Consider the following 27471-nt stretch of genomic DNA (forward strand, 5'->3'; position numbering starts at 1 on the left):
ACCCCCTGCTGCCTCCTGCACCACCACAGACTTCCCCCATAGAAAGGAGCAGAAGCTGAAATGGGACACCTGGCCCAGCTGCAGCCAGCAGTCTAAGAAGGAGCGAAACTAAAGAGGCAGAGCCCACAGTAGAGAAGATGACTAGGCCCACACCTAAGCGCAGTGGATGCTGGAGGAGTGCACTGGTGTCCAGGGCTAGCAGGTGGTCCTAGGACAAAAACCACCGTTTTTCAGGTATAGGCAGCAGGAGTTGGGGCAGAGATCCCTTTGCCCAGCCTGGTCAGCTTGGCTTCTGCAGCGAAGAGCAGCTGTCACCCCTTCATACAAGCTACCCAGTTGGAGGTCACAGCTTGTGAGGATTGACCCAGCGGTAGGTGCCTTCATACTGGAACCCCACCTTCTTCATCAGCTCATCTGCCTCTGCGGGGCCACGGCTAGAAAGGAAAAGGGCTCCCCGTTAGTAATTCTGGTTGCAGCCAATAGTGAAACCATCTTAATGCTTTAGAGTGAAGTATACTCTGTGGATATGAGCTGAATTTGTAATGTAAAAATTTTTCTAAGTTGGTTTTGATGCTGTATGGATGAATGTATACGAGACTTAACATATAAAGTGGTACCTCCGGTTTCGGATGGGATCCATTCCAGAGGTCTGGCCGGATCCCGAGGTTTTCGCAACTGGAGAGACTGCTTCTGCGCAAGCACGTGGGGGAAAACCCCAGAAATATACTTCTGGGTTTGCCACTTACGTATCCCGAAGTTTACGTAACCCAAGGGATACATAAGCGGAGGTACGACTGTATACATGTATTGTCTCGGAAGACACTTTGTGTTTGGTAGTTGTTTTTACAATTTTCAATGCAGTTGGTTTAAAAACAAAGTAATGCTGGGTGCAGTTGTTTCCTACTCAAGGCTTTTTACATCTATAGGCCAAATGCAATTGTCTCCATCCCTGAAACAGCATAGCAGCAGCATTGATTATGATCAAAAGCAGATCAGAATCCTGTTTTTTTTTTCATTTTCAGACATTTATGTATTGTATATAAGTACTAAATACTACCCCCCTTTGCTGATTTCTGGGTATCATACTAACTTAGATTAGCACCCCACATCAACTATAAACATGCACTCAAAACACAGGTAAGTGTAGAAGTGCAGATGGCAGCTCCCTTTCCCAATGTACTAATTAACTGAGCCAGGATGCCTGGAATTCTGCCATTGTCTCTACCATTGGACCAGCTCTCCTCCCAAGCCACTGTGCAGTTCCCACCATCTGGGTATCACTGGGGATCCAAGAAAGTTCACCATACACTACAATAATTACGTTGGAGAATATATTTCCCGCTCAGTTCTGCTCAGTTTGTAGGGTGGACGGTGCCACAAGGCCACTCCCAGGGCCCCCACCGCACCCCACTACCCACAGCCCAGCAAGCAAGGAAAGCCCGCGGGGGTGCAAAAGCGAGGGGAGAAGAAGTAAATGGAGAGGAGGGAATGGTGGGGCTTCCCCACTCTTTATTTATTTATTCCTCCTCCCCTGTAAAGTTGTGGTAGTGTAAGTAAAATGAATGTAAGTTGCAGGCCCACTGTTTCTATTAACCAAATAAAATTAATTTGGTCAAATCTTAACACAAACTGGATTAATTTTAATCAAGTTCATATATAATAAAAGCTCTGAGACCCTTAACACAATTTGAAAAATTTATTCAGCATAATGGGTAGAGGGGAGAAAGGATTAGTTTCTAAATAGTACCTTATATTGCTTAATGTAAATTAAAGACCTACGGAACCCCTTAAAAAGATAGGGGAACTATATATTGGCACACAAATTCTTTCCAAGGATTGGAATAAAATATGGGTGTTGTGACCCATATTGTGAGGGGTATCACACTCCTTGCAAATGTCAAAAATGTTTTGTGTTACCTGATTGTTGGAGGGGTTGCAATAAACTTGGTACATTTATGTTGGAAATGTAAATTGATGCAAGGTTTTTGGAATTTAATTTTGACAGAAATGATTAATATTACTAACAAAACTATTGTTGTCCAAAAGTAACATTACTGAATATTTTTGATGATACTGATGTAGATATATTGTCAAAAGAATTGGTCTTATATGTTGTTGGCAGCTCGAATAATAATTGCAACTCAACGGAAAACAGTCCAAAACCTTACGCTGGATTCTGTTATCACTCATTCTGGAATGTGGCCATAATGGAGGAAATTATGCATCACTTGAGATTTCAGCAGGGAATAGAACCTCCAGACACTTTTAATATGATTTTGCCTTCTATACAGTAAAAACATGGTTTTCAAGATGACCCTCTTCACAAACCTGGCAAATCTGGAACTAGATTGATAACACTAATAGTTTTCACTTAGACTCTGTTATCTTAACCCAGAATGTGCAACTGTCCTCATTCTACATATCTATTATATAGTTTTGTTCTCCATGTTTTAATTTTCACATGTTGTTACAATTGTTCTGTCTGTTTTATATACATATCAGACAAAGTTTTTTTAAAACAATTTTTTTACCAAAAAAAGAGAGAAAGCCTGAGGGCCATGGCCAAGCCCATTAAGGAGGCGGGGGCAGGAAAGGGGTTTAGGGGGCCCATATGCAGTGTTTGAAACACCCATTGTTCTAGGCACATTTTGCAACAGGGAATTTCATTAGCGTGAGCAGTTTCTGAGCTCTGGGCGCAGTACTGTGCCTGAGATTTCAGATTAAAACTGCAGAGTGGAAGGAAAGGATGACCTTTTCTGCCTCCCCACTTCCAGCTACTCTCTGAAGGACTGGAGAGGACCCCCTGTGAGGGGGGTGGGCAGCGGAAGGACTAGACCATGTAAAACAGGAACACAATATTTTAGCTGCAGTTCATTCATTTTCAGCTTTGAATTCTTGTTATAAATAAAAAAATCTGCCTAGACATTCCGTTGTTGCGCCCATAACCAAGGTTTAAGGTGCCATTTAGCTCCTAGCCTTCATGTCTGAGTTTCTAACACTGCCCTTGTGCACATGTTGACAGCCATCACCAAGATCTCCCCTTGAAACCTCAGAGTGATGGGCCATCCATAGAGCCTGCTTTTAAAAGAAATGACTGCCATACGTATTTAAGCTCACCCCACTATCTCTCCCAAACTCACCTGCCGTAGCAATAGGGAATTGGTTTGGTTTTCTCTGCCTCAGTCTTATGGAGCAGCGGAGTGAAAATTCGCCAGGCCTCACGCAGCTCATCACTGTGGGGAGGAGGAAAGTGCTGCGTTGGGTTACTGAACTCTGAAGAAGTTATCTACCTTAAACTGCAGTAGTAGTTCAAATATTTTTCAGTCATCATGTCTTGTGCCAGAGGTGGGAAACCTGGTCCAGGGGCCTCATTAGATTTGGCAGGGGTCCTCATTTGGCACATGAGGTCCTCTTACTCAAACCATTTTCACTTGTCCCACATATGTAATGTCAGCTGTGAGGCAGATAAAGGCGTAGCTGCAAACAGAGCTCAAAGTGGACTCCTGCTGATTCCTTAGCAAGTCGTGCCTGCAGACAGCAAGTTCCACTTTGCCTGCTTGCAAATGGACAACACAGGGGAAATGCCCATTTGCACCTGTGGATCGAATGCAAACCGTGCCTGCCAGCAGACAAAGCAGGGCTCACCTGGATCCCCCCAATATTTTATTCAAGTTGGTACCCCTGGGTGCCAGCATGTACCTGCGCACAAAATGCATCTGACTCCCACAGAAAACATCCAAGATGAGGCGCTCATAAGCATCTGGGAGCTTCACATCCTGTAGAAAGGAGACAGGAGCAAGAGGTTGAATGTGCTGTGTACCACGATGTACCTCCATTTTTTGAGAGGGTGCCTTCTATTCCTTGTAACTGTCACTGGAAGGAAAGAATTTGAGAAGCAGGCAGGACACCTCCTGAGCAGAACACTGCAATGCTAAGAAGCCTGGGAATCTAAAGCGCTGATCCCATATGTCTGTCTTCAACATAGTGGCTGCCACACAAAGCAATACACTTGCATGTCTGAAAATGTGCCAGCAACAGTCTCACTTTCCAGAAGGCGAAGATGGTGGGTAACAACCGCACCCCTCAAGCCTCCAGACCCTTGTGGTCCCTGACAAGCTGAGCACTTCTACCCCTCCACCGCCACTACTGCTCATCTCCTCCTGCTACCAATCCACACACTGTCATGCTTTTGCTCAAAATAAAGAAACAAAAATTCCGCAAGGTCTCCAATAGGTCTGCCATGCACCTTTTTAACAACTGTGGAAAGGAAGCCTCTTTTACAAAATTGTTATTACTCAAGCACAGAATTTGGGAGTTTCCTTAGCCTATAAAGAGAGAAACTCTTGGTAATGGTACCTTGTAGCGGTTGCCATAGGTGAGGTCCAGCTCAGATTCTTCTGGGTTGAAGAACATGCCCGGCTTCTTGGTCATCATCTTGGTATAGACGGCCTCATTGGGCTGAACACGAATCACCAGTTCATTGCGCTTGCACTGGCGCTGGAAGATGTCGCCCGGCACCTCCCGGAATTGCAGTCGCACCTCAGCCTTGCGCTCATTCAGTGCCTTGCCACAGCGCAAGACAAATGGTACTCCTGGGAGAAACAGGTTCAAGAGGGAAAGAGACAGAGACAAGTTGGGAATCTGATCCCTGTTATCTCCCCCACCAGTAGGCCTGGCACCCCAAATCAAGGATGTCCAGGCGTTGGTCTTTCACCCCTCCCTCTTTCCCTCCCTCCTACTGTACCTACCATCCCACCGTTCATTGTCCACGTAGAGCACAGCGGCAGCAAAGGTAGGGGTGGTGGAGCCAGCTGGGACTGTGGGGTCATCCAGGTAGCCCTTCTGAGCCTCCCCTTTGCCAGAGGGATCTCCCACATACTGACCAAGCACCACATTCTCAGGCTTCACCTCTGAGATACACTTTAAAACCTTCACCTGGCAGAAAGACATGAACACCGTATGAGATCCTCACGAACTACCAAAAGTGATCTGAAAAGGGTGTGGGGTGTGTGTGTGACTGTGGGGACTCAAAGCTAAGAACTCAGTATTAACATAAACCACTTATTTCTTGGCAATTTCAAGATTACAAGTTTCAGAATTAATCTCCTACGTGGAAATGGCAGCTGTTAATGTGCCACAGACATTTCTCCGGTGGGCACTGGGTTCCTCTGGCATGTACACATGGCAAGACATACGTGCACCAACCATTCATGACTGAGTCCCCTGCGTGAGCACCATTTCCCACCTAGAAGTGACAACCACACAGAAAATTAATCTTGGCGGAAAATGCTCTTATGAGTACTAGGAAAGGATAGAAATCCTGTGCCCCAAAATAACTAGCCTAGTTCTGACAGCCAAGGGTGCTCAGCCACTATGGGGCACCAGTGTCTCCACTCAGGGCTTGTGAGCAACACCTTTTCTATTTTTATTTTCTTCTTGTGATCTAAGAGGATTTATATACCACTTCATCCTCATCATCAATGACCCAAAGCAGCGATAAACAGTTTAAAAATCAATACAGTATACGTGTCTGAGTAGGCTTGCCTAAGCAGAGAATTTTATAGTAGGTGTCAAAAACAGCACAACCAAAAGGCCCGCCTAATGTTAATTCTGAAGAGAGTGGACCTTCCCAAGGCAATCAGGAAATTCATTTCCAGTTGGAAGCGAAGGAAGACAGACACAGAAATAATAACTTGCTCAAGGACATTCAGATCAGAAGTGCTGGGTCCAAATTCTAGTTCCCATCCGATACTCAGTCCTAGACATGCTCCTACCTTCTCATCACGCACATCATTGGAGTTGGTAGAGGTTGGTTTCTCCATGGCAACCAGGCAAAGCATCTGGAGCAAATGATTCTGCATTACATCCCTGCAGAGGTGGCAGAAGGAATCAGTATTAGCTACAGGAACAGTACTGAAATCACCAGTCATGCCCCTCTCTCAGTCATCACCATCCCTATGCGCTTCCTGCTTCTGTTTCTGGGGGCCTGATGCAGCCTAACGGTGAGGTTTCCTTGTATATCTGCACACAAGCAGCGTCTTGAAAGCAAATGGGGTGCCTGGAACTGGGACCCTGACAGGCATGAGGATCAGCAGAAAAACCCATGTGGCTGTCCCCTGAAGCAGGGCAGCCTGTGCACAATAAATTTGACAGGAGCACAAAAATCATAGAAAGCTGGGTTAGGTGGAGAATTTCAAAGCCAAACTATGTTTTATCTGGGCAGATGTGGGGTTTCTGCTTCATCTGTCATCTGAGTGAATTACAACTCTGTGGAATTTTAATGCCACATCTGCTGATCACTGTAGTGGTTTGCACACCTCAAACACACCAAGTAAATGATTCCCTCGCCCTGTCCCCCCACTCTCTCACCGGATAATACCAAACTCATCAAAGTAGCCACCCCGTCCCTCAGTGCCAAATGGCTCTTTGAAGGTCAGAATGACACAGGCAATGTTGTCACGGTTCCAGATGGGGCTGAAGATCCGGTTTCCAAATCTGCAAATGAAGGGGGAAATGACCTGAGACTGAGACTGAGGCTGCAGGGCAGAGATGCCCCAGCTGAGCAGCAGAACAGAAGGGCTCCACCAAACACTACTCCAATGGAGACCACCCTGCCCCCAATCCACTTGAGAAGGTGCTTTATTGGCACAAATTTGAAGAGACTTTTGAAGCACATGAAGGCATGTGCCTGAAGGCAAGCCTGAAGGCATTTGTCAGAGGACTGAACAAAAAGTGCTTGCTTGAGCCCAGGTAGTTGCTGCCGAAGTCCCATGTATACCCACTACCACAGCCTTTGAATGCTGTCCCCCAAACTCCTTGTTTTACCTGAGCACCATCAGGTTTTGCACCATCTCCTTGCCCAGGTAGTGGTCAATGCGGTAGATCTGGTCTTCACTGAAAAGTGCGGAGATGTGATTCGACAACTTGTCAGAGCTTTCCAAGTCCTTGCCAAAAGGCTTCTCCACAATGACACGGTTCCAGCCCCTGGAGAATTGGGAAGCAGAAGATGGCAAAGGCCAGTTTTAAATGTGGGGTGTTACAAGCTGGTGTGGGGGTGTGAATCTAAGTGAGTCCTAGAGCCCTCTCCTCATACTGCACATGCACATACACCCCCTCCTGAAAAGATACGTGAATCAAGCAGATTTTCATAGGTGTTAATTATGTTTCTTTGCAATATTTATTCCATTTTTACTGGCCTTCATGAGGTTCAAGGTGTTTTGCAGAGCTCTGAAATCCTACACCAGGATAACCACAAGTCTTGCTCAGCTCTTCTCCAGTTTCCAAGGTCACCAGTCACAGCTGATGCATTTTCAGCCATACATTTTCAATCCATTTCCCCCCACCAGATTATTTCCTCCTGCCAAATGTTTTCATTAGTTTTCAATACAGCAAAATACAGATTCAACCAGCATAACTTGTATAACCAATGGGTAAGGAATGTATGCACATTTTACAGTACTCCTCCAGTTTATTTAAAAATAAACGTTAAAAGCACAGAATCTCCAGATATCACAGCCCATTTCAGTGATGTGTTCAACAGTCCTGCCTTTAGCAGTTCTCCACAGCAGGCCTTCCACCACCAATTCTCAAACTGCCACTTTGAGATGTTTTACAAATTGGTTTTGAGGCACATGAATATCAGCTCCCAGGAGTGGCTTCCTTGTGAGAGCAGTGCACAGAAGTATACTGGCCAGTACTATATGCTGGGATTTCGGCAGCTCCAAGACATGCCCCTCTGTTTCTTTCCAGAGTGCACTTCTTCCATGTTACACAAGCTGCTCAATGCATGTGAGGGATCTGCATTCACACAGATCAGGTATAAATCAGCTCTGAGCTGCCCTCCATAAGAGAATGAACCACCTGCTCAAGAATGAACTGGTTTGGGGGTTCCAGCTTCAGCTCCAGGGAAGATGACAAATTAACCTGATTGCTCTGACCTCCTTCCTCCCCATTTTAGCAACTTGAAGCCATCCATGAGTAATTAATTACTCCAATAATTAAAAGCATAAGAGCAAAAGAAAACTGCTCATAAGCTACTACTTTGAAGTGAAAGACAGAGCTATAAATCTACCTACAAAGGAAGAGAAACAAGCTTCTAGAATGGCTTCAAAGTCATCTTACTCCTCAAAAGAAGACTGTGAATCTCAATAGGGGATTTTAAAGCAATTAATTATATTTAGAACTCTTGTTATACAGTGTAGAAGGCAGTGAGAACGGATATAGGGCTAATCTTCTAATTAGCTATAAGTCAAGTTTTATGATTGATTATTGCTGTATTAAAAAACTTAACAAAGATATTACATGCATGGAATAATAAAGAAATGAGATAGATGTTTTGTTGAAATATGACATCCTTTATAAAATACTTTACTGATAACCCTGAAGCATGGCAACTACTGAAATCACAGACTGGACTTTGACAAACTGATCCATCCTGGAGGGGAGAGGAGTGAGTTGGGATTTTGCTTTGTAGCCATTTCTCTTCTCCTGTAATTGTTATATAATGGAAATAAATAAAACTATTTTTATTTGTTTTTTTAAAAAGAAGAAGAATGACCTGGTTCAAAACAAAGGACAGGCTGGAAGTTCTGGCTCTTGCTCAAGAGAGTAAGCGAAGCATCTCAAAAGAAGAAAGAGTCATAGAAGCCAATGGCATCCTTTGGGCAGCGATGCCAATGAATCAGAGGCCGGGGACCAGGACGCTCTACACTACACTGAATGAAGGGCTGGGGATGGCAGGCTTGCATGTTATCTCCTGCCCTGGGTGTACATACTGAGGCCAGGAACGGCTCACACCTTCCATGACAGCAACTCTTGCCTCGTTTTCATCGAAGCTGGACTGACATTTGGGGCTATTTTTACATGCATCACGTGATGGCAAACTTGGAGCTTGCCACTGACTGTGTGCTCAAGAGGGAACAAGCCACAGCCAGTTGCTGTTTCCTGGGGACTACCTGTGCTAGTAAACCAGTGGCAGAGGTAGCAGATTCCTGAAGCACTCTCTTCATCCCACTGCCCCATCTGTGCCATGAAGATCACTGCTGTGCTCACTCCTTGCTCTTTTAATTACAGTGGTACCTCGGGTTACATGTGCTTCAGGTTACAGACTCCGCTAACCCAGAAACAGTACCTTGGGTTAAGAACTTTGCTTTAGGATGAGAACAGAAATCGCGCAGCGGCAGCAGGAGGCCCCATTAGCTAAAGTGGTGCTTCAGGTTAAGAACAGTTTCAGGTTAAGAACGGATCTCCGGAACGAATTAAGTATGTAACCAGAGGTACCACTATCTGTTCTTGCTATTAGTGTATGTGAGTTTACGCATGCAAAGAAAATGGACAAGAAAGGGTTAATTTAGGTGTGTTTGTCCTGCACCTTCAGCTGGTCCTGAGTGAGTGAGCAAACTTGTGTGAGTGAGTCAGAGAGTGACCAAGCAGAAAATGAAGTAAAAATACCCTTGTGTTTCTAGAAAGTTAGCCCCTACCCTTTGGCTAGAACCTAACGTGCTGGATTGCTGCAGGGAGCAAGTGTTGCTGGAAAGACCTTTTTTTACTTTTGCCATAGGCTGTCTGTTGGGAATTAACAGCATAGTAGGATTACTATACGCTACAACTGTATGTAACTGCTAAGCTGAGGAACTGCATTATACCTGTCCGTTAAAGAACTGACCCTACTCAAATTGTCCAACGTTTTTCTTTGACACCTCCATTCTGGGTTTTCCATTTGCATAATCTGGTGGCATGTCATTGGGTACTCTGCACATGCCCCAACACTCGCTCTCCCTGCCTGCCCACCTGCCACCCCATATAACAGGATCAGGAGAGCCAGCAGAAGCCTTTTCCCACATGACTGGAAGGGGCCCCCCTGCAGCTCCTCCAGACGGCCTCCAAGGGAGGGAGAACTCCAGCCAGACACAGCCTCCTCTGCCTGAGCAAACTTGCCCCAGTGCCCTCCTGCTTGCCCTGCCCCCACCCTGATTCCCTGCCAGGCCCCAAGTCTTACACAGTGCTCATGCAGCTCTCCCGGATGTTGCCAGTGACGTCTGCATAGACACTTGGCGGAAGGGCCAGGTAGAAGAGGCGGTTTGCCTTCTGGCCATTGTGAAGGCTATTCAGGTGAGCATTCAGACCTTGGAAAGAGGCCCGGTCGTCATACTTTCCTGAGACATAGGAGTTGCGGGCAAAGAAGTCGTTTAATTTCTGTTCTTCTTCAGGGGTGGCCTGGAATGATATATAGATCTGTTATGCTGCAAGGAGGAGGGCTGCCTGTACACCCCCAATCTTTACATCCTAAGAATGTTTCAAATTGCCCAAGACAGGAGCCGTTTCCCACCAGCCAGCCAGGCAGAAGAGATCAGCTTATTAGCAATCACTCCTAGCGGCAAATGCAACAAACTTAAGCATGTGAACAAGTCCTGTGGGCTGAGGAGGCAGCAGGTGAGGAGGAAAGTCTCACCTTGAGGTGTGGCTGGCTCTGTTTGCGGATGTCGGCAACAGTGAGCTGGGACCGGGCATAACCCACCACGTAAGTGTCATCAGGAAGCAGCCCGTCGCGGTACAGCCACCTGCATGGGAAATCAGATCAGTCCCAATTCAAACGGGCAGCCACATGGCAGAAGGAAGGCAAAGCCTCAGGGGCAGTTAACTTACCAGACGGTTGGATAGATCTTCTTCTTGGCTAGATCACCCTGCAATTATGAAACAGGGGGGGGGGAGTCATCATTATCACAGAAAGCATAAGATAAAGAATGTGTGCTGAGGCAAAGGCCGAGGGGTGGCATGTATGGGGCCGGAACTCAAGTGACTCAGAACAGAAAAGTCCCTGTTTAAATCCCTGCTTCCAAAGAGCCAGCCTGCTCTCTGCCCTCGTATCTTTTCTGAAGACCTGACCTTACTTTATAGAACCAGATTTGGGGGACATTCAGGAAGTATAGGAGGTGTGCACCAAAAGCTACAGCTTGGCCTTCCACTCCCTGACACGGCTGCTCACTCCTTCCTCCAGCCTGAGCTCCTCCCTGTGCCTGGCAGTGCCACGCTGCATGAAGCACCCCGGCAGTCGCCTTTGTCCTTCCATCACATGGCAGGCAGCAAGCTTTGTTACCATTGGCAGAAAGCCCGGCTGCAAACCTGCCTAGTCATGCAGCATTAGCCCAACGGGTGCCCACGCCTGTGGGCTTTTGGTCCAGCCCCTCATGTTTGAGGAGCATGTTTGAGTCAGCAGCCGATCAGCTATCTGGTTGCTAAGCAGCAGAACACCCTGCGTGCCACCTCAAAGACTAACACCTTTAAGCAGGGTGAGTCCTTCAAAAGAGGCCCCGTGGACACAGAGTGCACATGTTCCACGGAGCCTCTTTCAAAAGACTCACCCTGTACATCCAGTCAGGTCAGACGTGTCCAATGAAGGGAACTGTAGTCCACCAAAGGCTACGCCAGAGTAAATCTGTCAGTCTTTAAGGGGCCACAAGAGAAATTTGGTTTTTTTTCTGCTACCAGAGACTAACACTTGCTCACATTCATCCACTATGAATCTTGCACCTCCTCCCCTCCCTCTTTTTCTTCTTTCTACTGTTGAAATATCACAGATGATTTATTTGTTTCAGGGATTTTATATGCCACCCTTCAGAATATTTATCCCAAGGTGCTAGGAGGAGGCGGCAATTCTGTTTTCCAGGTCAGAAAATAGTGAAAAGTTCTGTGACATATCCCAGCAACCCCCCCCCCAAAAAACCAAACAAAATCCCCTGGAACAACCCAAAATGCAACTCAGATTACCAGGATCATAATGTTTCTGGGAAAGAGAAAGGCATAAAACCTGGTGTTGAGCGTAAGAGGCTATGGCCTGCACGTGGTCCAAGGAGGAAACATCTGGCTCCTCCTCCAGTCTGCCCAGGAGCTTCTCTGAGCTGGGCCACTGCTGAGGCTGTGAAGATTTACGGCATTCTTGGTGGTGGCCTTTAAAGATCAAATTTTTAAAACTGGGTGGTATACAACTAAGTTTTACTCAGAGTTGATCTATTAAAATTAATGACCCTAACATAGTCAAATTTATTACTTTCAATGGGCCTACTCTGAGTAAAACTTACCTGACTTCACTCTTTCTACTCAGGAAGGCTTTTGTCCTGCAAGATGGTTCGAATTTCTGCTGCTGTACTGTTTGATTTTGCTGGTAGCTAACATAAATGCTGGGGCGCAGGTGGCGCTGTGGGTTAAACCACAGAGCCTAGGACTTGCCGATCAGAAGGTTGGCAGTTCGAATCCCAGTGATGGGGTGAGCTCCCATTGCTTGGTCCCTGCTCCTGCCAACCTAGCAGTTCGAAAGCACCTCAAAGTGCAAATAGATAAATAGGTACCGCTCCAGCGGGAAGGTAAACAGCGTTTCCGTGTGCTGCTCTGGTTCACCAGAAGTGGCTTAGTCCTGCTGGCCACATGACCTGGAAGCTGTACGCCAGCTCCCTCGGCCAATAAAGCGAGATGAGCGCCGCAACCCCAAAGTCGGCCACGACCGGACCTAATGGTCAGGGGTCCTTTTACCTTTAACATAAATGCCAAGCATTTTTTTTAAAAAAAACCTGCCAATGTTTTATTAATGCTTTTATTGATTTTCTTTTTATGTGAAACGCTTTGAGAGATTTGTATTAGCCTGATAAGCATTAGGAATAAATATATAACCAATAAAAACAATTAAATAGGTCTGTTGCCCATTATGTGCCCTCCTAAGAGATTTTCAAGGGTTCTCTAGAGATTGATTTTTATAAATCCAGGTGCCTTCTGACCCAGAAACTCCCCTCCTAAACCCAGATGTCCTTATTCAGAGGTGAGGGGAATGCTGAAATGTTGTTTCAACAAGCTGCATGGCAGGGCCAGCCGCACCCCCAAACTCTTTTTGCTCTATTGTGTGCACAACGTTTTAATCTCTCACTGTACAGGAGTCCAAGCCCGCCCTAATCTTTCAGCAAGAGGACTATGGCTTTCTCCTGCCCTGAGAAGAGGTTTGCCTGTTGCAAAACACAAAACCTTTGTGAGGAGCCCTGGGGCGGCTCCCCGGGCATGTTGGGCATGTCAGCAAAGGTCTGGGCGCCCAGCCCTGCCTCCAGGCATCACACCAGCATGCCTGGCTTCTCTGTTCTTCAGCTCAATAAGCATGAGCAGAAGTATGTGAGAAAAGAAAGGTTCCTCAATGAAATTGCCAGGTGGCACAGAATAAGGCACATCTCTGCCCAACCCAAAAGGTTTTCCAGTCCCAGAGGTGGGATAGGCATCCTTTGTGTCCCCCAGTCCTGATTTAACATTTTAATGCATTTATTTTCAAGTATTTCTATATACTGCTTTTCATCAGAAAAGATTGCAAAGCAGCTTACAAAGATCTGGCTGTAGAAAGCTCTGCAGCACTGGGCAACATCTGCCATACCACCAGGTTTAGAATAAAGAACTGGATGACCTTGTGCCCGCTTGCTTACTTCGAGAGCACCTCAGCTCCTGGCAACCAGCACCCCCTGGCCAACCCCAGAGGCACCATTTGCCTGAAGAACTTGTAGCCAGGGCTGCTGCAACAAAGAGACGCGGTCTTCAAAATTCACCATTCACCAGGCACGTTCCACACCTGCTCAAACATGAGCAAGCCAAGATTTCTGGCTGCTTGCTTTGTACCTGAGCTAGTCTGTGAGAAGTGAAGAAACTTCTCTCAGCTTTCCTGGCCTGAGCCCTGCAGAGCTTGCATCAGAAAGACTGTCTGGGCTGCTTGGGCGTTGGGTGACAAGCAGAGGAGGTGGATATGAAACTCTGAGGGAGCCGCCTCCCCGCCCACCCACCAGAGGCGCCTGGTGGGAGCAAAGAGGAGCTGTGTGCTTATGATTATTAGGGCAGGCAAGAGGGAACCCATGATGGCAAAGGGAACCGCTGTGCCTCCCCACAGTGGTGGAGGGTGCGCTGTGGTTCCCCGCAGCAGCAGAGGGCTTTGCCATGCCTCCCTGCAGCGGCGGAGGGTGTGCCACGCTTCCCCGCAGCAGCCAAACTAATTGCATATTAGTTTGTGCTTTTTGGAAAAAAAGAAAGCGCTGCTGCATTAGAGATGGCAATTAGCCATTCTTTTTTTGAGCCTGTAACCCAGGTTCCAGGAGTATTTTGGCTCCTAGTTTTTATACCTCAGTTTGTAACACTGTGGACATGAGAGGGCATCAAAGGTGGGAGGGACAGAGGCCGGTGCTGCCACAACACACCTGACCACCATTCAAGTCTCCCCTGGGTGCCATGGTGCACTGGTTGGAAACCACTGAAGTAGGTTTCAGTGCTTGGCAGTAACAGATTGCCCCATCAATAGTACAATACAGACTCCCCTCCCCCCTCCCCCACCCTGGACCCCCAAACTTCTATCCCCAGACCTTTCTTGAGCCACAAGGCATTCCAGATTCACATGGCTTCTTTTCGTTTTGGCCACAAAGTACAATGCCCCACCGCTGCTGCTACAAGTGCCAGTGACCTACAGAAGCCCTCGCTTTCCCTGCATCCACCCAGGGCTAGAAGCTCCTTATCTAATGCAAACACTACTAAGTCAACTACCTGCTGTGACCTGGGCCAAAAAGGTGTGAAACATCCAGGACACATGAGGTTTGCAACTGGATGGAGTGTGGGCACACAACTTTCTTTCTCTGTGTACTTGTTGCCTACACAGGTCAGGTGATCTTTTTATTGCCTTTGCTAAGAACCTCCTGAGCTGGTGCCAGGAGCTTAGCCTGCAAGTCTTCCTGCCTCTCCCTGGTGAGCTAGCTACTAGGGCTGCACGCTCTAATCAGCTTAATTTCTACTTAAGAGGTGGAGCTGATTCTAATGTGCAGCTCTGCAAATTGAATGCACACTTGCTTATTTCATTATTTATTTGCTATCTGGTTCTCATTTCTTACCAGTGTTGAGAATACAGTGGTACCTTGGGTTAAGAACTTAATTCGTTCTGGAGGTCCGTTCTTAACTTGAAACTGTTCTTAACCTGAAGCACCACTTTAGCTAATGGGACCTCCTGCTGCTGCCATGCTGACGGAGCACAATTTCTGTTCTCATCCTGAAGCAAAGTTCTTAACCCGAGGTACTATTTCTGGGTTAGCAGAGTCTGTAACCTGAAGCGTTTATAACCTGAAGCGTATGTAACCCGAGGTACCACTGTACCCTGATATTCTGCCATCAGCTTTGGCTGGTGGCCCAGATGCATACCTTTCTGGACAGGGATAGCCTGGGTTCTGTTGTCTATGCTCTGGTAAACTCTAGGTTAGATTACTGCAATTTGTTATACATGGGGCTGCCTCAGAAGACAGTTCGGAAACTTCTGCTGGTGCGGAATTAAGTGTCCAGTTTGCTCACTGGGGCAAGGCAGTTCAAGCATATCACACCAATCCTGGCCCAAATGCACTGGCTGCCCATTAGTTTGTGGGCCTATTTCAAATTGCTGGTTTTGACCTTTAAAAGCCCTTCAACAGCTCAGGACCACAATACCTCAAGAACTACCTCTCCCCCTATGAACTGACCCAGACCCAGCAGTCGTCAATTGAGGCCCTTCTCTGTGTGGCTCCTCCATGAAAAGTCTGGAGGGTGGCAACGTGAGAACAGGCCTTTTCTGCAGTGGCTCCCCACTTGTGGGGTGCTCTCCCTAAGGAGGCCCACCTGGCGCCTTTGTCACATATCTTTAGGCACAAGGCGAAAACATTCCTCTTCTCCCAGACCTGTGGCTAATCTATGGCCTCTTTATCAAGGACTTGGATGATGGACTCAAGGGCATCCTGATCAAATTTGCAGATGACACCAAACTGGGAGGGGTGGCTAACACCCCAGAGGACAGGATCACACTTCAAAACGACCTTGACAGATTAGAGAACTGGGCCAAAACAAACAAGATGAATTTTAACAGGGAGAAATGTAAAGTATTGCACTTGGGCAAAAAAAATGAGAGGCACAAATACAAGATGGGTGACACCTGGCTTGAGAGCAGTACATGTGAAAAGGATCTAGGAGTCTTGGTTGACCACAAACTTGACATGAGCCAACAGTGTGCAATTCTGGGCTGCATCAGTAGGAGTATAGCATCTAGATCAAGGGAAGTAATAGTGCCACTGTATTCTGCTCTGGTCAGACCTCACCTGGAGTACTGTGTCCAGTTCTGGGCACCACAGTTCAAGAAGGACACTGACAAACTGGAACGTGTCCAGAGGAGGGCAACCAAAATGGTCAAAGGCCTGGAAACGATGCCTTATGAGGAACGGCTAAGGGAGCAGGGCATGTTTAGCCTGGAGAAGAGGAGGTTAAGGGGTGATATGATAGCCATGTTCAAATATATAAAAGGATGTCACATAGAGGAGGGAGAAAGGTTGTTTTCTGCTGCTCCAGAGAAGTGGACACGGAGCAATGGTTCCAAACTACAAGAAAGAAGATTCCACCTAAACATTAGGAAGAACTTCCTGACAGTAAGAGCTGTTCGACAGTGGAATTTGCTGCCAAGGAGTGTGGTGGAGTCTCCTTCTTTGGAGGTCTTTAAGCAGAGGCTTGACAACCATATGTCAGGAGTGCTCTGATGGTGTTTCCTGCTTGGCAGTGAGCCATTCCCGGGGGGTCCGGCACACTTCCTCTGCGCGGCTCTGATTTCCCCAGGGACCTCCGACTCCAGCAGAACGTAAACACAGCGGAACAGAAGCAGGGTCGCCGTGTCTGCGTAATAACTCAGGCTGAACGCAGCAGGCTGTCTCCTTATCTTACTTTTAAGTCTTTATTCCTTAGCAAAACACAACAGCTATAAATCTCCTGGTGACAATGCACTCATGGTTGCTCTCTCGCAACGGAGCAAAACACACACTGACTGAGACACAGAAAACACTCCCCTCAGTATTCTAAAACCACGCCTCAGAATGTGAGACGTCACTCAGAACTTCTTAACCCTGTGAGTTCTGAGCCTCTCTCCACACCCCCTCTTGAATCACATTCTGAGAGGAGTTGTGAACACACATTTATAGACTTCTGAGTGTTCAACACTTTCCCCACTGCCTTCCGCCCCTTGCTGGCATCGTTGTTAGGCACCTGTTGAACCTCCTCATGAATCTCAGGTTCGCACTGTGCGAAACCAACCCACGCATTTGTGACCTGAAACCTCTCAGGTGGAATTCCCTTTGTAGCCCGAGATGACCGCCTGGGCACAAACTGGGGTGCTACTTCTGACCCACTGGGGTCAGCATGTGCGTCTTCCTCATCAGAAGATTCCCCCTCTGACTTGACACGTCTGTGAGCTTTCTCCATTATGCGGACAGGAGATGAGGGCTCACTCTTGGACACTCTTTTAACAACCTGTGGAGACGCCCTACTCTGTTCAGGGACCTGGTCTCCACCAGCAGGTTCAGGCTCTGGCTCTCCCTCCTCCTCAGAGTCAGACAGACAATCTGAGTGAACGTCAGAGCTCGCTTTGCGCCTTGCCCAACCATCCTGCTCATAGAACTCAGCATGTTTACTGACCAGAAGCTTGGTCTGATCACCTTCTGGATATGCAAACCTCCATCCCTTAGTCGCAGGCTCATACCCACAGAAGATCATTTCCTGGTACCTTGGGCCACCCTCCTGCTGCTGAGACTTTGGTACAGGCACCATGGCTCTGCTACCGAAAGCACGAAAGAAATGCACAAGCGGCCTCTTTCGATGAAGCAGGAAATACGGGGTGTCACCTACCACTGAATTGTAGCACCTGTTCATCGTGAAATTGGCTGTCTTTACCGCCTCCCCCCAAAAACTTTGAGGCAAACCAGAGTCATCCAGTAGAATCTCTGATGCTTGAACCAGAGCTTTACTCCTAAGCTCTGCCACGCCACTCTCCTGAGGAGAAGTCACCTTGTGACGTATCCCTCTTTGGCGAAAGAAACCCTTTAGAGCAGACCCAGTGACCTCTGAACCTCGGTCACACTTGAACCCCTGCACCTTGGTGGAGAACCTTAGTTCCACCTCAGCAACCCAATCTTTGATCAGCTGTGTTGCCTCCTCCTTAGTTCTCAGCGTGTACGCCCATGCGTTCTGCGTAAAATCATCTGTCAGCACCATCAGAACCTTGGCCTTGCCCAGACTTGGCTGTGGCATACCAAAAAGGTCTGCATGTACAAGCTCAAAAGGCTTAGTGGTTACTCTTTCCACCCTGGGATAATTATATCCCTTGTTCCTGGCTTTCCTGCAAGCTCTGCAATTCAAAGGTTGACCACATTCTTTTACCCGGCACCCTTTGGTGCACTCTGATAACATCTGAATGTCTTCACAGGAACCATGTGACATTCTCTTGTGCCACATGCAAGCACACGACACATGAGTGTGATCAGTGGCTTTCCCAGCATTCCCCTCACCCTCCAGAGGTGTTTCCAGAACAAAGAGGTTGTTCTGATTCTTCTCAATACGTGCTAGCTGAGTGCCCCTCTGGAAATTGTACAAACATTTTTCTCAAAACACACCACATATCCCTCTTGTAAAAGGCATGGTACAGATAAAAGACAATGTTTTATCTCAGGTACGACGTAGACCTTCAGCTCCGCCTGTAAGAAAGAGACAAACAAGTTTGCAACATGAGTCACACGTCTCTGTGAATGATCAGCAAAGACAACTGTTTTCCCAGCTGAAACAGCTCTGCAGTTCCTTATCTCGACACCAGGTGTCTCTGTTACCAGATGGGCATTAGCGGCCGAGTCCACAACCCAACGCAGCACTCTCTCCTCACTGGAGTTGTCCTTCTTTGTTGCCTTAGCAACGGACTTCCTGCTGCCCCCGACCTTGCAGGTGTTTTTGTCCAACACTGCCATTGAAGCAGTCAGCTGATAAGCGTTTCCTTCCCCCTCTGGAGCACGTACTATCTGCGGTTTCCCACGCCTGCCTCCTCTTCTGGACTGGTTGCCATGGAAACCCGGCTGGTTCCCATGGGAAGCAACCTTGGAAACATCCTGCCCTGTCTCCCTTGCTCTCTGTGGGCAGCTGCAACACAGATGGTCAGAAGAATCGCAAACAAAACAACGCCGAGTGGAAAACTTTGCAAACTTGCCTTTGGTCTTCTCTGCCCCCCCAACCTTTCCAGCAGCACTCTTTGAGGCTTTTCTGTTTTTGGGGACGTGGCTTTTGGCTTCTGCTGTGGTTTCTCTGCAAACCCCCTCCAGCTCCTGCCAAACAGCCTGGGCACTCTCAAGACCCTTGGAATGGCCTGCACCCCCACTCTCAGGTGCAAAGTTCCCAGTGGAACAGACAGCCACTGCATTTCTCTTCTCTTCTCTCAGCCGCTCTCCAGCATACAGCTCATGTGTTGAGGCATTGCAATAGCTTCCCAACACAGTCCCAGCCCCCTCTGGGCTTTCTGGGCGTCCCTCAGCCCCTCCTGGGCTTGGTGCCTCCTCAGAGCAGTTCTCAGCCCCCTCTGTCCTGGCTCCCACTGTCTTCTTCAGTGCCTGCCACTTGACCCAGGGCTTGCTCCCGTCCACCTTATCAAAAGGGACTGACGACTTCTGGCTGTCTGCCATCTTGTCCCGGGGCCCAGCCTACTTACAGTAACAGCAGTAGCACCTCCCGGTCCAGCAGATCAGATCTTCCCAGCGAGCTCCCCTCTGCCTCAAACATTAGGCACAGCTCTGGCTGGCACCAGCTTCTCCTCAGCTGGCTCTGACTGCAGTCTTCCTTCCCAGCGTCTCATCAGCTGGCCGCACACACACGAACGTTGCTTATCTCTGCTTCAGGCGTTTGCTGATGACACCATAACCTGAGCCATTCCCGGGGGGTCCGGCACGCTTCCTCTGCGCGGCTCTGATTTCCCCAGGGACCTCCGACTCCAGCAGAACGTAAACACAGCGGAACAGAAGCAGGGTCGCCGTGTCTGCGTAATAACTCAGGCTGAACGCAGCAGGCTGTCTCCTTATCTTACTTTTAAGTCTTTATTCCTTAGCAAAACACAACAGCTATAAATCTCCTGGTGACAATGCACTCATGGTTGCTCTCTCGCAACGGAGCAAAACACACACTGACTGAGACACAGAAAACACTCCCCTCAGTATTCTAAAACCACGCCTCAGAATGTGAGACGTCACTCAGAACTTCTTAACCCTGTGAGTTCTGAGCCTCTCTCCACAGGCAGGGGGTTGGACTCGATGGCCCTTGTGGTCTCTTCCAACTCTATGATTCTAAATGTTTTTTGGGGGAGGGGGATTATTGGCTTTTTGTTTAGTTATTATGTAGTGTGTTCTGTATTTTATGTTGTAAACAGTCCTGTGATTGCCTCATGAAGGGCAGTATAAAAAGTAAATAAAGAAATAATACAAGAAATCAACAGAGAAGGATTTCTCTCTCTAACAATGAGTCTTAGTTTTGGATGATTAGATTGTAGGTGCCTGTCTCATACATCAATATTTCTTAACAGACAGCTATGTTATGCTTTAGGTAATATGCAAATTTAATTATTATTTAATTGACTAAACAAAGAGACACTTGATCAACTAAAATTTTGTTAAAGCTGCTAACAGGCTTAGTGGTTACAAGTTACAGACATCAAATCTGCAATTCTCATCTAATTCTGTTTCCAGGCCTCAGCTTTCTCACCTGAAGCACTTATACAACCTTGTTCACCATTCTTTCCCTGTCCTTAACCTTAAAAGTAAAGGGCAGCTACCGTTTGACCCCCCCCCCCGTGTTGCTGGACTGCAATACTCATTTCCTTGGCTTCCAGCGGTGCTGACAGAGACTAGTGGGAGTTGGGGACCCAGAGCTAGAAGCTCCAGGTGAGTCACCTCTGCTTTAAAGTCTAGAGAGGGAAAGAATAAGCACTAATCTTGGTGAGTATTTAGACAAGCTACTTACTGTAGAGGTTGTGTATAGTGTGGAACCCTCACTTTTGTGCCACAAAGCCTGATCCTGTCACAGGGATTTAGAACTGGCTTGGAATTCCAACCAACACACAGTATAACTTTGGCTGCAGTCCTAACCACACTTTCCACAGAGCAACCCCCATTTAATTCAACAGGTTTTGCTTTTGAATAGACACAGGAAGTGTAAGCTACCAGAACACAGCAACTCCAGGGAGGAAAGGTAGTAACAAGCAACACTTCCTTGTACATTTTATTCTTCCCTGCAGTTCAGGGCTTCTGCTCTGCATTGGCAGGTCCAGTTCAAGCCCTGGCATCTCCAGGCAAGGCTGGCAGAGGCCCCCACCTTCAACCCTGCAGAGTTGCTGCGAGTTAGTGTAGAGATAGACAAGGATGAGTCAGAAGGAACCAATGATGTGATTCAGTACAGGGCAGCCTCCTATTTGCCCGGTAATGTCCCTCGTTTAATTGCATGGGCACTGCCTTGCACAATGGCCTAAAAGATCTCAGTCATTCACAGTTCTTCTTGAGGTGATATATACCTGTGTCTAAAGTACACCACTTCACGAGGCAAGGTGAAGCAGCAACTCTGCGGGTGCCCCCACCCACGCCCCCTGCCGCCTCTGCTACTGCCATTGGCGCTGAGTTCCAGTGAGATCCTATGAGATCACTGTTATCTTTCATTTCTACAGCACTTTGTGTTTTTAAGGGGGGGATATCCAAGTGGTTTACAACCTACATTAAAGCATCAAATAAAACAATCCAGAATAAAACATCACTGAAGAAAGTCTGGAACACCTTAAAAGCACCACAATTAACGGAAAACTAAAATATTATTGTAAGATTTCAAAACAAAACATTACTAAAGGAAGTCAAATACGAAGTGCACATTTAAAACAGCATAATTATCAAGAGAATAAAATAGTATAATAAGCATAGAACATATCTGCTGCTGTCGCTGCCCATCTTGTCAGCTGTGGAAGCTCAGGCTGGGTGTCCTGGGTCTGCTCTAAGAGGCAGCCAAGATGGTCTCTGGCCTCTTCAGAAGCCTCCGCTTTTGTGGCGAAGTCAGTTTGGGCCACATGGGAAAAGGCCTGCAAGGCAGAGGGCAGGTCTTTCCAGACTCACAGCCAAGGCGGTCTGGCTGAAATCTCACAAGCCCTTGTCAGAACCCATGGACATCACCACTGCGCAACCGAGATAAGGCATGCTGCAGCAGGAGAAGCATGGCGGGCAGCACATCCCGCTTTGACTCAAGTAGCGCTTCAGACGGCAGAACACCAGGAAGAACTGAGCTCCACAAACCTGCATTTAGAAAACTATGTCATAGTCTTGTCTTCTCCCGGAAGCACTAATTTTCTCTACGTAGGGACTGTATGTGAGTACGTGTGTACAGTTTTTGTAGTATATGCACCCCTCTCAACCAGCTATATGTTTACTACCTCACTGGGAACTAAGGCAAAATCCTTGCTATGAATGGCAGCAGCAGGACAAGAGCCCTTAAAAACATGACGTGCTTTACCACACTGTCATTTTCCGTGACTAAGATTCTGAGCGGCAGTTGCTGTTTAGATGCAATTCTAATCTCCCAATCCTGCTAGTCTTTACAAATTAGTAGTGACCAAAAGGCAAGGCCTCATTTTTCCAAAACACCTGTTGTTTGTTGGCAATCATTCCTTTGAGTCAGCTAGCTAGTTGCCCGCAATAGCCTTAACACCACTGGGGGAAAGCTGGCATCTGGAACTACCCTAACTAACACTCAGGTGCATCCAGATGGTTCAGTCTTGGGGAGTGAGTGTGCCAAATATGTGCTTTCAGACCAAACACCAGCTTGCTGCTCAACCACATGCCTGACAGGAACAGGCTAGACTGGCCACGTTGTGTCTACGATCCACAAGGCTAACAACAGCGGTGTCTTGGTAGAAACCGTTTCTGTTTTTCCCAAGAATGCTGTCTGTCCTTTCAATTATATATTATGGCTCCAAACTGGTAGCGTTTTCATTCACTGAGAATAAGCAACAAAGGAAGACTGGTACCTCCCCACATACCAGAAGGCTCACTTCCCTCTTTTACCTACGGAGAGCACCACACCTTCTTCCCCAGTGACTCAGCAAAAGCTGGAGCTTCTCCTTTTGCTAAAGTTGTGCTCCCTGCGCCTTGAGCACTCAGACGGCTCCTTCTCTCTCCTGTGTGATGAACTGCAACCGTGCAGAAGTGGTCTTAGGCCAACCCACTCCAGAATGGAAAACAGGAACGAGACACAAAGAACAGAGATCCAAGAAAAAAGCAGAAGGAAATCATTTTGGCAGCACCATGCAATTCACCAAAGCACAGGCATGTTTTGTATTTATGGCAGAAGGCTCCAAAATGCCGTGAATGTGCCTGAGGCCAGAAAAAGCACAGGCATCTTTATTTTAACCAGAGGAATAAATATAGAAGAGATACAGTCATACCTCGGGTTAAAGTAGCTTCAGGTTTAGCGTTTTCAGGTTGTGTTCCGCGGCGACCCAGAAGTAATAGAACGGGTTACTTCCGGGTTTCGCCGCTTGTGCATGTGCAGACGCTCAAAACGACGTTACGCGCATGCGCAGATGTGGGTTGCATTCTGCTCAGGATGCTAACGGGGCTCCGGAACGGATCCCGTTCGCATCCAGAGGTACCACTGTATTACCACAGAGGTACCACTGTACCACTGTGGGTCTTACGACGGCATCTTTTATCCTCCAACCATTCCCATTTAGCATCATTCCCTCTCATCTTTGGACAGTCCTCTTCATTAAACAGTTATAATGTAACACATTTGTGAATTAAATGCCCTTAAACATGGGCAGAGTGCATTTCCTGCTGCTGCACTGCTGAGGAAATGCAGCCTATTCCAATGGAACTGAAGAGTGGGGCTTCATTCCAGGGTAGACAGAGGGCTCTTTTAAACCTCTGTGCCTCTCTTTGTAAATTGAAAGGGTCCACATCTCTCTTGCCACTATTCCCAGAACAAAAAAAGACCTTTAACAGCAACTAACAAGTATAGCGTATGCTGGTATTCCTGAAACACTGTTGACAGTACCCTTATGACAGCACCCCATTATCTTGCTGCACCCACTCATTTTCATATTTATTTATTTATTTATTTCAATACCACTTTATATTTTTAAGAAAAAATTCAAAGTGGTTTACAGTATCGTGTGTGTGTGTCATCTTGAACATTAAAGGAAACAAAGATACAAGGTAGGATATGACTCAGGAGTAGCAACGTAAGAACCAATGATTGCCTGTGCAGTCCAGCCTCCTCTTCACTCGGGGCAGCCAGATGCCTGTGGGAAACCACAAGCAGGATCCGAGCACAAGAGCAACTCTCCTCCTGCGCCTTCCAGAAGCCGGCATTCGGAAGCTCATTGCCATCAATAGCCTAATTGGTCTAATCTTCTTTCCAAGCCATCTAAGCTGGTGGCCATCACTGCCTCTTATGGGAGTCAAAGTTAAAGTGAAACTATGAAAAGAAGCACTTAATTTTTTTCTGTCCTGGATCTTCCAACATTCAGCTTTGCTGGACGTCCCCAAGTCTAGTGTTATGAGAGAAGGAGAAAAACTTTTCTCCTTTTCCCCTTTCTCCAGGCTGCACATAATTTTATGAACTTCTTACTTCCCTTTTGTCTAAACTAAGAAGCCCCAAATGTTGTAACCTTTCCTCAGAGAGGAGTTGCTTCAGCCCTTTGATCATTTTGATTGCTCTTTTCTGAACCTTTTCCAGCTCCACTATATCCCTTTTTTGCTGAAGCAACCAGAACAATACACAGTATTTCAAATGTGGACACACGACAAAGTATATTTACAGGGATTAAGTTTTGTGAGTGTAGTAGGTTTGATACTCACTGAAATTGCTCCCCAGCAAAACAATCCCTTGCATAGGCAGGGAATATTTTGCAATTATAGCAAGGGGACAGAATGGTGAACAAGCCAATGGTGAGGAGCCAAACCACTTTAGGCTGATCTTTCCAAGCACTGGATTACCAACACATTGCTAAATCCATGCAATGCCAGGATTAGCCATCTACCCCTTCAAGCATGCTCACAAACTCCAGAAGGGATGCTGATTACACACCACGCGGTAATTGCTGTGCAGAGTTATACAACAGCTTCCCAGCGCAAGGAGGCACTTATACAAGGGGCAGGAAGAGAAGCCAGTGGCTGCTTCAGGGCAGCGTGACTGAAGCACCTGTTTTTGGTATTTGGGCCACACCAGCATCCTGTCACCAGGCACAAACCTTGTGTGGCTGTGAGTCACAGCTCTGGAAGGGAAGATGCTAGACTGGGTCAAAAGGGGATGGGGGAGCAGAGCAGAGTGGGATCACAGCAGAGCTACTGCTGTGATGGGAAACAGCTGGTGGCTCAGTGGTGGAGTAATGAAAAATGCAAGAGGTGACCCTCTGTTCCAGGCTGATCCAACAGACTAAGGAAACGTGAATGCTCCTAACACAATCCAGTTCCCTTTTCAACAGAAAGCTTTTACTGAGGCATGGGATATGGGATTCCCACCCACTGAAAAAAATCATCTGTGTCAAATTCTGCCCCCATAATATGTGGGTTCAATTAATGAAATGATTTTAGAATGTTGTATCATTTTACTGTTGTTAGCCGCTCTGAGCCCGGCTTCAGCTGGGGAGGGCAGGATATAAATAAAATTATTATTATTTATTATTATTATTACCGATGTAATTGGGTGGTGCCAGCAAGAAAATGTGCAACATTATAATGTCAGAACAGAAGACATTTTTAGGTCACACAAAATTTCTCCCCAACCTGAAAGTTTTGAGGAAGAAAAAAGAAGAAGGGATGAAGAAACAGATGCCTGTGTGTATTGTGACGTAAACACTTGCATCCTGCTTTTAAAGTTAGAATAAAAGTTAAGTTACATTCTGTGGCAACTTTTTCTCAGCGCTGGAGTACCCTCCATCCCTATTGGTTTTACTGGTCTACTGATTTATTTCTATTGTTTTAACCTCAAAGTTCTATTGAGCTACCTCAGACTCCTTTAGAAGGAAGGTGAGATATAAATTTAATGAATGAATGAACAGCTTAGAGTGCTATAAACAAAAAAGCCTTTCAAATACAATTATAACAATACATTATTTCTTTATCATTATGTTCCTCCAAGAAGCGCAAGGTGGTCACATTGCTCCCCCCTCCCCTTATGAAGACCAGTGACAGGATAGATTTGGGAAACCCACCCCCATGCCCTGGGCATATGGCCAATGGAATGGAGGGCCAGCACAACTCACCTGTTCCATACCTGTGTGTACCTTTGCCATTTCCCATGCCCATTGCACAGCCATATAGCCATCTAGATACTCCCTCCCTGGAGATCAGGCTGGCCACGCTGGAAATTTTTGTCCCAGTTTTGGTTTTATTTATTTCATAAAATTTATATACTGCTAGATGACAAGAAAAGACCTCAAAATATGAAGATCCTAAAATAGAACGATGCCTACAGTATATATCAGGTCCGCAGTGGTCCAAAGGAAAAAAACTCACCGAAGCCCCCAAGATGATGAAGATGTGGGTGTCTGACTTTTGGAAGTCATTCCCTTTGCACAGCTCTTCACGAAGCATCCCACAGATGTCTGTCCGAGACAGCTTCTCCGGTGGCTGGTGATGGCTCATGGTGGCAGCCTTGTCTCCTGAGGAGAAAAGGTGTCTGTCAAAGGCGGCTCCTCCCACCTTCTTCCTGACCCGCTCCCCTCGGGCAGGTGTTGCTCAGGTGAGCAGTTCCTCCACCTCTTTCCTGCCTGCCGCCTGCATGCTGGACGGCTTGCCAAGGCACTAGTCTCAACTTGACCCAGCAGGGCTGCTTGGCGGGGTGGCTCTGGGGCATTTCAGGCATTCTTGCCTTCCAAGACAAACACTGACAACATCCTTCCCGAATATCAACTCGGGTTCTCTCCCGCTGCTCAGGTCCAAGACGATGAGCTGAAGACCAGAGGAAGGCGGGAGAGAAAAATGCGCGGGGCCAAAGGGAAGAAGACCCGCAAAGGTCTGCCAGGAAAACACGTGCGTCGCATCTCACGGCCTGTCAGCGCCTCGAACACGGGAATGAGAGGCCGAGCACATTCACACGGGCGGGGACGGCGCGCCCTGCTTCCCCGAGAAAGCGGGCGGAGGCGGCGAAGCGGCTGCCAGACCGAGGCTGCCCGGGGAGCCGCGCCGCGGCCGGGCGGGAGTCCCCTCGGGAGTCGGGGGCTGCCTGCCCTCGCCTCGCTCCTCCGCGGCCTCCGCCCGGGATGCTGCCGCCCGCCGCCATCGCCGCGCCATCGCGGCCCCCCGCCCCGCCCGACCCCCGGCGCCCCGGTCCTACCTGCTCGCAGTGCCGGCAAAACCCCGAGGCGCTCCTCGCTCACGCTGGCGCGGCTGCCCATGGCCCGCCCGGCCCGCCCTCGCCCCTCCCGGCCCGCCAGCGCCGCCCCTTTCTCCGGAAGGGAGAATCCGCCGCCGCTGGCCAGAAGGGGGAAAGCCGAGGCGGGACAAGCTCCCGTTGATCCTCCCGTCGGAAGCGCTGCATCTCGACATGGGCGGAGCAGATCAGTATTGATTTTTATTGATTTAGGGGAGCAGCTCCCCCCCCGGCGACGCCCATGCATCTCTATAC

At 47.7% G+C, this 27471-nt stretch overlaps 1 protein-coding gene across 1 annotated transcript; it reads right to left on the bottom strand.

The window, feature by feature from the left end:
- Nucleotides 1-12: 12 nt before the first annotated feature.
- On the bottom strand, nt 13-27269 carry G6PD (glucose-6-phosphate dehydrogenase). The gene is made up of 13 exons (XM_053370994.1): nt 27181-27269; nt 26361-26506; nt 10645-10682; nt 10451-10559; nt 9998-10215; nt 6826-6984; nt 6370-6495; nt 5775-5868; nt 4749-4935; nt 4357-4592; nt 3700-3776; nt 3141-3233; nt 13-434 (listed from the first exon to the last, which is right to left on the bottom strand). The coding sequence occupies exons 1-13, from the start codon at nt 27239-27241 to the stop codon at nt 344-346; spliced, it is 1635 nt and encodes a 544-aa protein (XP_053226969.1). The 5' UTR covers nt 27242-27269; the 3' UTR covers nt 13-343.
- Between the last annotated feature and the right edge of the window lie 202 nt (nt 27270-27471).

This window comes from Podarcis raffonei, chromosome 17, assembly GCF_027172205.1.
Source record: "Podarcis raffonei isolate rPodRaf1 chromosome 17, rPodRaf1.pri, whole genome shotgun sequence".
Lineage (NCBI taxonomy): Eukaryota > Metazoa > Chordata > Lepidosauria > Squamata > Lacertidae > Podarcis > Podarcis raffonei.